The 12,047-nt window shown below is 36.7% G+C and overlaps 1 gene segment (V, D, J or C); it reads left to right on the plus strand.

The window, feature by feature from the left end:
* The first annotated feature begins 2,017 nt into the window (after positions 1-2,017).
* LOC124109031 (immunoglobulin lambda variable 8-61-like) lies at positions 2,018-2,556 on the plus strand. The segment is given in 2 exon segments: positions 2,018-2,106; positions 2,204-2,556. Coding segments are annotated over 2 exon segments (363 nt in total).
* The last annotated feature ends 9,491 nt before the right edge of the window (positions 2,557-12,047 follow it).

Genomic DNA, 12,047 nt, shown 5'->3' on the forward strand with positions numbered 1-12,047 from the left:
CCTGAGAGGAAGCCTATATGTATAGACTTTTGGCAGATACTCAAAATGTACCCACAGTTTCACAGTATGTTAGGAAGTGGAATTCATAATAGACTGAGAAAGACTTATCTTGACCAACAGGAAAGATTTGGACTAAAAATATGATGATAGTATTATTATTATTATTATTATTATTAGTGTGTGTGTGAAATCTATGAAGGATGCTGAACATGGACTTTGAAGTGTCAGCAGATATAAGAATTATGAGAAAAATGTCAGATGTCATAATCAGGGAGATAGCCTCTAAGGTCTCAGAAGTTGGACTTGAGCCACTGTAGGGTGAAAAGATGAAGTCACAGGACCTACCTCAATTGGACTTCAATGGGACTAATCAATACACTGCGGATTTCCATACTTTGTAGCATATATCAGTATGGTCCTTCAGGGATAAAATGCACAGCCCAAATTAAACACTTATCTGAATTAAGCAGTATCACCTGTACACACAAGGAAGCTGTTTTTGCGTTGCTGACATGAGCTCCTGGTACCGTGAATCTTCTTTGTTCCCAGGTTTCCTATTTCTCATTTTACCTCTGGCTCCTTATTGCCAAGTGGACTTCACAGGAGAAAACTATTTATTCATATTTCTATGAGAATGACTGACACAATTACAGAGGCAGACAGTGCTCACTGCAGAAGTTAGGATTATTTGCTGGTCACTGTGATTTCCTAATTCATCTGTATTTAAATATGTGATAAATACGTTAACCCATTTTTTTCCTGGTTTTACATTGCATCTGAATAATTTGTAATTTTCTTTCAGTGAGTTTTAATGTAACTCATAAAAACTGATAATATTAAGGTTTTTATGTATTAAAAGTAGCATTTCTCTTTCTTTGTCACTAAACTTTCAGATCGTCCTCTTTATCTTTGCATTACAAACACACATAAATAAATCTGTGTATGGACACTCTATCAGATTCTTTTGACTACTGGCCATAACCAAATTTAATGTGAAGCATTATTTCTAATATAAGTAGATCTCTTAAAACACACACAAAAACATAAATGATTTGGAAAGAAAAAATAATAACAATGAAAATATAATATAATAATTATGAGCAATTTAGAAATTCTATTTTAGTTTGAAGTTATGACCACCATTTTTAAAAAGAAAATTGTACTTCAAAAGGGAATTGAAGGAATTTCATTATGAACTCCCCAAGTACCCTCATTTATTATTTCTAATCATCTTGAAAAGTGGAAGTGTCTTAAAATGGTAGAGAAGTTCACATTAATTTGATCATAAATATTCTTAATTTTGTTTTCAAGTATGTTGAACATGATTTTATTTTTTTTTCTTATTTTTGATGCTGGGAAGAATCTCATACTTTATCTCAAATTCTGTAGTTACACCTGTGCTAAAGCCATATAACTGATGACTTCTTAGAGCAGAGGCAGATGGCTTCCCAAACCTTGTGCTGCTGCTGTGGGTGTCTGTAATCTCAACCTGGGGTTCTACTGAGGCTACTTGAGACAGTTTCTATACTCAGTCAGTGGGAGACCCCTAACTCTCTGGACCTGGCTATGGAGATTCCCACAATACTGGCTCTGGAGTGTCAAAATTGAATCTATGCTGAAGAAAAAGGGCCTGAGAGTTAACTCAAGGGGAACAACATTCATTTACTGGAGAGGAAAGAAATGTTCACCAGGAAGGCCTGGGTGTGTGATAAAATAGATGAACTAGGTAGACATGGAGAATTCACTCTTGTTTTTATTCTATCTCTGACTTTCAAAAGATGAAATTTGTGGCTGGATTGAAGAAGTGTGAGGAAGCTGATCTTATGAAAGACATCAACTATGACTCACGTGTCTCAGTTCCCTATAGTCACTGGTCTATGTGAGAGTCCCCAGCACCTGCTTTTTTCATGATCTCCTTCAGAGGACACCAGGCTGAACACTGGGGCAGGACGAGAAAGGAAGTTTGATTTGCATGAAAAACCTGAGTCTGAAGAGGCCTTAAAATGCCAAACTCAAAGTGAGGAGTTTGAGGACACTAAGTGCTTGTGAAGATCCCCACCATGGCCTGGATGATGGTTCTACTGGTGTTCCTCTCTTATGGTTCAGGTCAGGGGAGGGTAATGAATCCTGTGGGTGCCTACATAAAAGCTCTGTTTTAGGAGGACCTCTCTTAATAACAATAACTGTCTCTTATTGCTTTTAGTGGTGGATTCTCAGACGACTGTGATCCAGGAGCCCACACTCTCTGTATCTCCAGGTGGGACGGTGACACTCACCTGTGGGCTTAGTTCTCGGTCAGTCTCTACCAGTTCCTACCCAGGCTGGTACCAGCAGAATCCAGGACTTGCTCCTCGCCCACTTATCTACAGCACAAACAACCACCCCTCTGGGGTCCCTGATCGATTCTCTTGTTCCATCCTTGGAAACAAAGCTGCCCTCACCATCACAGGGGCTCTGACTGATGATGAGGCTGATTATCACTGCTCACTCTATATGGGTAGTGGCCGCACAGTGACCTAAACCTATGAGGAAGTACAACCAAAACCTCTTCATGTGCTCATAATGTCTTATACTTTACAGGGTGGAAGGAGATTGAGAGGGTGAAAATATTCAACACTTTTCATGGGAAGATGCTTCTGCTGCATGACTCCTTGTCCTACCAGTGGATCATGCCATGTGCCTCACCCTGTCTAATTGATCAGTGTGCCTCCTACTACACTAAGTTTCTATTCTCCTTCTTTGGTTGGGAGGAGGAGCAGAGGAACTTATCTCCAAATAGATAACCATCAGGAAAATTCAGAGAATCCTCCCCTACCTTAAAGAATTTTCTCACTCAAAATACTAACAAGTGATGGTTAGTCTTTTCTCATACAACAATTTGATTATGGAGATCAAATGATTGCTTACTTTGCTTTTAAATTATAACAGCAAAATTGCTCTTATATTTTTTATGATTAAAATATAATACAATTTTCCTTTCTAATTATGTTATTAATTTAGTTGTGGTGATTTATGATTAATATGCAGCCAGAATCACCATCCATGTCTCAATTATTTCCATATAAAAATATCAAGTCTAGGCTGGGGATGTGGCTCAAGTGGTAGTGCGCTCGCCTGGCATGCGTGCAGCCCGGGTTCGATCCTCAGCACCACATACGAACAAACATGTTGTGTCTGCCGAAAACTAATAAATAAATATTAAAAAACGTGTCTCCCTCTCTCACTCTCTCTCTCTCTGTCTCAAAAAATAAAAAAACTTTCTCTCCAACTTTATAAAAAAAATATCAAGTCATTGCAAGGAACAATGATCTAATTTCAAATGTCAGCCACAAGATGGGATGTATATCTGCAAAAGTTCTTTGTAAGCATAATTTCAGTAGGTAATATGAATATCTGAATATTTCAGTGGGTCATATGAATATCTGTATATTTTAGTGGATCACAGGAATATCTAGTATATGCATTACTGGAAACTCCCATAGAAGTCTGACTTCCAAACACTCTTCTATCATCTGCTGGGCTGACTCTTCTGATGAAGCACACAAAGGTGTAGAACTGAAGATTATACATGGAAATGAACAAAGCCTATTGTACTCAATGCTGACAGGTAAAGGAGATATGTGTGAAAATTCAGTATGAGTTAGTTTTTTGCTTTATCCATAGAAAATGATATTATAAACTATTGTGTTGAGGTAATACACAATGAGAAAAAAGGAAACTCTATATAGGTTAAATTCCTGATATGTGTTTATTATTGCTATCTTATGTTGCTCTTATTAATCTTTGATCTACTTTTAACATTTTGTGGTTTAAATAAATAATATAGCTGCTAAAAAGTTCTCATGTGTATGAATGGAAATTAATCCCACAACAATACAGACTCTCAAACCAGTTTTTCCAGTACATTTGCTAGTCTGCAAAAGGTAATTTGGTGGAGCTCTCAATCAGTCTTCAAAACATAGAACCTCCTGGCAAACCTGAAAGTTTTCCCTCCTTGTAGAGATTACACCAGCTGGAGTCTGTGGCATCTCCATGTAGCCCTAAAGTTAGCTGGTGTGCATGATGCATTCTGGGAGAAACAGGCCAGAAGGAAGTATGTGTTCTCAGTGGATGCTAATTTGTCATCAGGATCTGTGGCTGCATTAATGGAAGAGTAGGGCACATGATTCCTTCAATGCCTTCCATTGCTGGGTAAACATGAAGTGATAATAGGAAATCATAAAATAGTATATTTTATTTTAGTGTCTGCATTAGATGTGGTTTATATAATAATGGTCTTTGAGATATATTTACTTATTCTAAATTAACTCATGTAGAAGGTGGTAGCTTGAAAGAAATATAGTAATACCTATGATCTGTAAGAATAATTGCTCTTTCTTTTATTTTCTTTTTCTCATTCTGTATGTGCTCACACATATGTGTTTGTATGGCAGATCTGATAAGTAAATATACTACCTACATTTAAATGAACTCATACATATATGTAAGTTATATTTGGATTATCAATTTTATAAAAAAATCTTACAGTGAATTTTTATAAATTTATATCAATCAACCAAACAAGAACATGTTTTCCCCTTAAATTACATTTCTCTCTAAACTGACTTATTTTTTTTAGTTTAACAACTGTGAAAAGCAGATGCAAATGTTAGATAAGATAATGATTTAGGAGGAGACAAAATGGAAAGGAGCTGGAGGAGAATAGATAGACACCTTCAGATCACATTTCTGACACCTGTGAGAGGAGCAGGGGGAGAAAGGATTGGATAGGACGATCCTCTGACCACAAGCAGGGCCTAGAGTCTCTGCTGGCTGAGTGGCTCCTGTAACCTGGGTAGCCATCAGAGGGACACTGGTTCCCACAGTAGGATCCTGGACTAATTACCCCAGAAGTTAGCATTTCCTGGAGCTGGCTAAGGGCAGAAAACTGACATTACATTTTCTTTCCATGTAAGATTCCCTGTAAGACATGTGATGGGTATTTCCTGGGTGCTCCAACCAGCTTTGGTGATGCATTTAACTTCAGGACAGGGGTTGTGCCTATTCGCTTCTCTGTACTCCCCTATATGAACTCAACATGAAGTCAAAGTTGAGTTCTTTCAAAGCTTTTGAGCCCTTGCTATCTGCAGGCCCTGCAACCACTGAGATACCCCTCTTTCCTAACTTGCATGAGGAGAATGTTCCTCAGGCCTGGAGTGTCATTTTGGGCCATCTCCTCTCCCCATGTGCCTGACTCCTGCTGCTCCTTAACCTGGAGCCACTACGTTAATACTCTAGGTATCTGTAGTGTCTGATGCATGTGAAATACCTTATTTATTCTTAAAGAATAAATGAGTGGAAGAAAAATGAAAGACTCATCTAATTTCCATATTAGATGTTAATTTAACTTTAACATTATTCCTATTTGAGGAGAATAAACTCCTGAAGCAGTGTTTGTCTCTGAACTTTCTAAATAATTTTTTGACATATGTACAAATATATAATATTTTTGACATATTTACAAAAAAATTCCCTTCATCCTTCTCTTCCACCTGGCCTCTCCTTTGTGAATCTGAAAACGGGTATTGTATTTCCCACATCTTGCTCTATGGACTACCTGCTGCTCTCCCATATGAGATTCATTGGGCCCAGGAGTCACAGTAACAGGCACTTGACATTTCACCCCTTTTCTGTTTCTGTTTTCTGCTCTCATCACACACACCCACGAATCCCCCTGCCAGTACTCTTTGTCCTCATTTTGTCTATAATTTCCCCAGAGGTGATGCTCTAATACAAAATATAATGATGTGCATGGTCCAGATTAAACATGTTTCAGTCAATGCAGCAGTCATTTTAGGAAAATAAACAGATGCACAGATGAGCAGAGTTCATGCACATGGACATTTGTGTGGTCCCAGAATTTTTTCCCCTAAGCTTCAATTACTATGTAAGCTAGTTTATCATGCCACCATCCCTGGGTCAGGGACCCAGACACTGTGATTACCATGGGGAAGATACAGGAAATAGGGACATTGCATGAGTAGCCCCAACTCTGGGAAACCAATGGAGCTGGTATAAGAGGTCGAGGGAATTGGAGCTTTTAGAGTGAGGCCTAAGAAGGAGCTGTGTCTACCATGGCCTGAACTCTATTCCTACTTCCAGGATTCTCTCAATGCTCAATCAGGTACAGGCCTCAGAGACCTAGGGCAGGCCCCTAGCCCGAGTCATTCCCCTCTGCCTGAAATACTCAAGTCACTGATCCCCTGCCCCTGCCTTTCACTGTGATGGGTCCATGCTTGCAGGTTCCCTCTCTTTGCCTGTGCTGACACAGCCACTCCCTTGCTCTGCATCTCTAGGATCAACAACCAGACTCACCAGCATTCTGAACAGAGATCTACTGTTGGTAAAAAATAATACCTGTAGTGGTACTAGCAGGACTTGTATCTGAGCACTACTCAGACAAACTTGTATCTGAGTCAGACTCAGACAAACAGCTGGGGCTTGGGTTCCTCAATTGAGTTTCTGGATATAAGATGTCTCAACCAATGTAGTGTATTTGTAAATCCCTGGATTCCAGTCTGAGGACGAGAACAATTTTTACTATCCTGGATATGAAATTAGTACTGTGACAATAAAACAACCATATGAGGTAGTGGGACATGTTTCTCATCTGTAGGGGTTCCAAGTTTATGTCATTTCACTGGTCAAGAACCTCACTGTTTATAAAATAACACATCAGATTCTGGTTTACATTAGTGGTATGCCATAATTATCTCCCATTACATAATGCTCAGAGGAACTTCAAAAGTCAAAACAAAAAAGTCTCGACAATTTATATTAATCCTAAAAATAATAAAATTTTCAATTATCACCAGTAAAGGAGGTATGGCACAGAAGTTGAATATTCACAGAAGTTGAATCCCATGAAGGTGATATCCCATAGTATCATTATGTCAATATACAATAATAGTTTATTTAAATTATAAATTATGCATAATTGTATATGTAATATAATTTTAGTAGTGGTCAGTATCTCTACCCATCAGGATCTAGAAACTGTAATTTCAAATTATACACTGAATTCTGTAAGTGCATTATCTTTAATATAGTAGTATTGAATTATACATGTAAATATTCCTGTTGTCTCTGCAGATTAACATGTAAGAGCTGGTTTCATTTTTCTTTCTATTTGCTTTTTAAACTTCTTAATTTTTGTGTATCTATTACTATCCACAGACTGGCCTTAGAGAATGGGTGAGCTCATGCTAGCTGAGCATATGTCATTATTTCTTTTGATTTACACATTATGTTAAGGCATCTGGATTTCACAGTGAACATACAGTTTTGGTATAATACATTTATTTTCACTTCAATGCTTTTGTGGAATATTTAAATCATCCCATAGATGTGTAGCAGATTTCATTGCTACTTTATTATACACAGACAGATGAGATTTAGTGTTGTTTCATGTGCTCATTGTTTTTATTGGTTGTTTTTAGATATGCATTACAGTAAAGCATATTTTTCATACATGGGGTACAACCCATTACATTGTGATCCCATTCTTGTGGTTGAACATGATGTGGAGCTATAGTGGTCATTTATTAATTTATGAACACAGCTGTCTTTATTATTCTTATTACCTCCTTTCCCTTCATTCCCCTATTTCTAATACAATGAACGTCTACACTTACCCCACTTACTATCCCTTCCTAAGTGTTAGCAACCCATATCAGACAGAACATTTGGCGTTTTCTTTTTGTAACTGGCTTATTTCACTTAGAATGATAGTCTCAAGTTTCATACATTTACCTGCAAAGTCATAATTTCATTCTTCTTTAAGCCTAAGTAATATTCCATTGTGTATATGTACCACACTTTCTTTGTCCCTTCATCTGTTTAAGGGCAGCTAGGTTGGTCTCATAGTTTAGCTATTGTGAATTGAGCTGCTATAAACATTGATGTGGCTGCATCACTGTAGTATGCTGATTTTAAGTGCTTGGGGTATAAACTGAGAAAGAGATAACTGGGTCAAATGGTGGTTCCATTCCATGTTTTGTGAGGAACCTTCAGACTGCTTTCCAGAGTTGCAAAGATTTGCAGTTTCATCATCACATGCTTATTTTCTATCTGCAATACAGATTGTTTCATGTTGCTGGGTCTAAAGGAAATCCATATACAACAAAATAAAATTTACCCCCCTATCTCTCACCTTGCACAAAACTTAACTCAAAATGGATCAAGTACCTAGGAATTAAACCAAAGACTCTGCGTCTAATAGAAGAAAAAGTAGTCCCTAATCTTCATCATGTGGGATTAGACCCCAACTTCCTTAATAAGAACTCCTATAGTGCAAGAATTAAAACCCAGAATCAATAAATGAGATGAAATCAAACTAAAAAAATTTCTTCTCAGCAAAAGAAACAATCTGTGAGGTGAACAGAGAGCCTACATCTTGGGAGCAAATTTTTACCCCTCACACATCAGATAAGGCACTAATCTCTAGGTTATATAAAGAACTCAAAAAGCTAAACACCTAAAAAACAAATAACCCAATGAATAAATGGCCAAGGACCTGAGCAGACACTTCTCAGCAGAGGCTATAAAATCAATCAACAAACATATGAAAACATGCTCATCATCTCTACAATCAGAGAAATGCAAATCAAAACTACTCATCCATGTTCATAGCAGCACAATTCACAATATCTAGACTGTGGAACCAACCTAGATGCCCTTCAATAGATGAATGGATAAAAAAAAAATGTGGCATTTATACACCATGGAGTATTATGCAGCACTAAAAAATGACAAAATCGTGGAATTTGCAGGGAAATGGATGGCTCTAGAGCAGATTATGCTAAGTGAAGCTAGCCAATCCCTAAAAAACAAATGCCAAATGTCTTCTTTTATATAATGAGAGCAACTAAGAACAGAGCAGGGAGGAAGAGCAGGAGGAAAAGATTAACATTAAACAGAGACATGAGGTGGGAGGGAAAGGGAGAGAAAAGGGAAATTGCATGGAAATGGAAGGAGACCCTCATTGTTATACAAAATTACATATAAGAGGTTGTGAGGGGAATGGGAAAAAAAAACAAGGAGAGAAATGAATTTACAGTAGATGGGGTAGAGAGAGAAGATGTGAGGGGAAGGGAGGGGGGATAGTAGAGGATAGGAAAGGTAGCAGAATACAACAGTTACTAATATGGCATTATGTAAAATGTGGATGTGTAACCTATGTGATTCTGCAATCTGTATTTGGGGTAAAAATGGGAGTTCATAACCCACTTGAATCCAATGTATGAAATATGATATGTCAAGAGCTTTGTAATGTTTTGAACAACCAATAAAAAAAGATATCATATAACTCCAGTCAGACTGGGAGCTATGAAGACAAACAACAATAAGTGTTGGCGAGGATGTGGAAAAAAAGGTACACTCATACATTGCTGGCAGGACTGCAAATTGGTGCAGCCAATATGGAAAACAGTATGGATATTCCTTGGAAATCTGGGAATGGAACCATAATTTGACCTAGCTATCCCTCTCCTCAGACTATTTCCAAAAGACATAAAAACAGCATACCACAGGGACACAGCTACATCAATGTTTACAGCAGCAAATTCATCTGTGGATGAATGGATAAAAATATGTGGCATATATACACAATGGAATTTTACTCAGCAACAAAAGTGGATAAAATCATGGCATTTGTAGGTAAATGGATGGTGTTGAAGAAGATAATGCTAAGTGAAGTTAGCCAATCCCATGAAAACATATGCTGAATATTTTCTCTGATATAAAGAGGCTGACTCATAGCAGAATAGGGAGGGGGAGCATGGGAGGATTCTATGAAATGTAGCTAGGGAAGAGGGGTGGGAGGAAAAGGGAGAGGGCAGGGGGTTAGTAAGGATGGTGGAATGTGATGGACATCATTATTCAAAGTACATGTATGAAGACTCAAATTGGGATCAACATACTTTATATACAGAGATATGAAAAATTGTGTCATATATGTGTAATAAGAATTGTATTGCAAAAATAATACATGTGTACAGACATGAATTGGCATGAACATACTATATATAAAAAGATATGAAAATTGTGCTGTATATGTGTAATAAGAATTGTAATGCATTCCACTGTCATGTATTTAAAAAATAAAATCAATAAAAAAGGTTTCAAGTATTTTGGATTAATTTTTTGAGATAAAATTAGAGAAAGGGTAATCAAAAGAAAACTCTACATGTGTTGGTGGATTTGGGTACACTCATGATGAAGAGGAGAATAATATTTTCTGATCTGCAATGGAGTAGGGAAGAATGTTTGTCTTACTCTTTCTGAATAGAAGGGCAAGTGGAGCTTGACCTGTGGAAAAAAGAGAATCTGCAGGAAATAAACAGTCATTTCACTTAAGAGAACTACATGAAGGTGGAAAATCAGTTTTCATTAAACCTACAGAAAACCACAAAAGGACATACATTGCCTATTCCTCACCGGTCGAAGAAATAAGGAAGAAAGGAATGAAGAAATAATGATTAAAATTTAATATATTAAAGTTTTATAAATTTTAATGACTTCATAATGCACACAGTCTAGTATAGTTTATTTTATAATTCTCTATTAATCAGAAAATGTAAGTTTTTTTCAAATTTCTATACTATTGCTTTCCAATATATATATATATATATATATATATATATATATATATATATATATATATATATATATATTAAGCAATATACACAATTTATCTTATCCCCACAGAAATAAACATAACTGCTTGATTTTATCCCAGTCTATATTTAATTACAAATTGTGCTGGAGTTGGAAATTAGCAACCTATACTGTGCGATGAGTTACATTCCTATGTATGAAAGTTTCCAGGCTGTAGAATGGCACTTATTGTCTATCTTGGGATCTGGAACTGTCAAAATTATGAAAAAATATTCAACATCTCTAGTAGTTAGGAAAATTAAAATTAAAACTACACTGAGATTTCATCACACTCAAGTCACAATGGCAAGCTTTGATGATGCAAGAATACAGGCAAGAATCAATGTTATTGATGATGTGGGGAAAAGGTACATACATTGCTGGGGGAATTGCAAATTGGTGCAACTACTCAGGAAAAATGTATGGAGATTCCTCAGAAAACGAGGAATGGAACCACCATTTGACCTGGCTATCCTACTCCTCAGTTTATACCCAAAGATCTTAAAATCAGTATGCTATCATTATGCAGCTATCAATGTTTATAGTAGTTCAATTCACAATATATAAACTATGGAAACAGCCTAGGTGCCCTAAAACAGATAAATGGATAAAGAAAATATGGTGTATATATACACAATCGAATATTATTTGCCATAAAGGGAAGGAAATTTTGGCATTTATGAATAAATGGATGAAACTGGACACTATCATCTTAAGTGAAATGAACCAATCCTAAAATCAGAAAGGCTGAATGTTCCCTCTGATATGTGAATGCTAACTCAAAATAAGGGTAAGGGGTGAGGAATAATAAAGATACTTCAGAGTAGACAAAGGGGAATGAAGGGAAGGGATGAGGAATGGTAAGAGGAAAGACAGTAGAATGAACTGGACATAGTTTCCTATGTGTATATATGAATACATGACCAATGTAATAATACATCCTGTACAACCAGAAAAATGGGAATTTACACTTTATATATGTATAATATGTGAAAATACATTCTATTGCCATCTATAACCAATTAGAACAAATAAAAATAAAGTAAAACGTTTTAAAAAAAATTAGAATATTATTTAATTCCTCAGCTGTAAACATGAGACCCTTGTAAGATATACTGAATCATGTTGAACAAATATAAACAAAAGCTGATATTCATGCCCACACTACCTGCACATATCACAGTGACTAGGACAATGCATTTTCATCCATGACTGAAAACATTCATGAGTCCTGGAGTCTGAGTCTTTTCAGGGTCTCCAGTGTTATATGCATCTCTTCTGTAGGGTAAGTGGCTTCTGAAATCTGGGTGCCCACAAGTTCCCACAGAAAGAACCTGCGCTAGTTAACCCAT

The sequence above is a fragment of the Marmota monax genome, unplaced genomic scaffold (genome assembly GCF_021218885.2).
Source record: "Marmota monax isolate L192 unplaced genomic scaffold, Marmota_monax_Labrador192_F-V1.1 WCK01_AAM20220418_F8-fsc02133, whole genome shotgun sequence".
NCBI lineage: Eukaryota > Metazoa > Chordata > Mammalia > Rodentia > Sciuridae > Marmota > Marmota monax.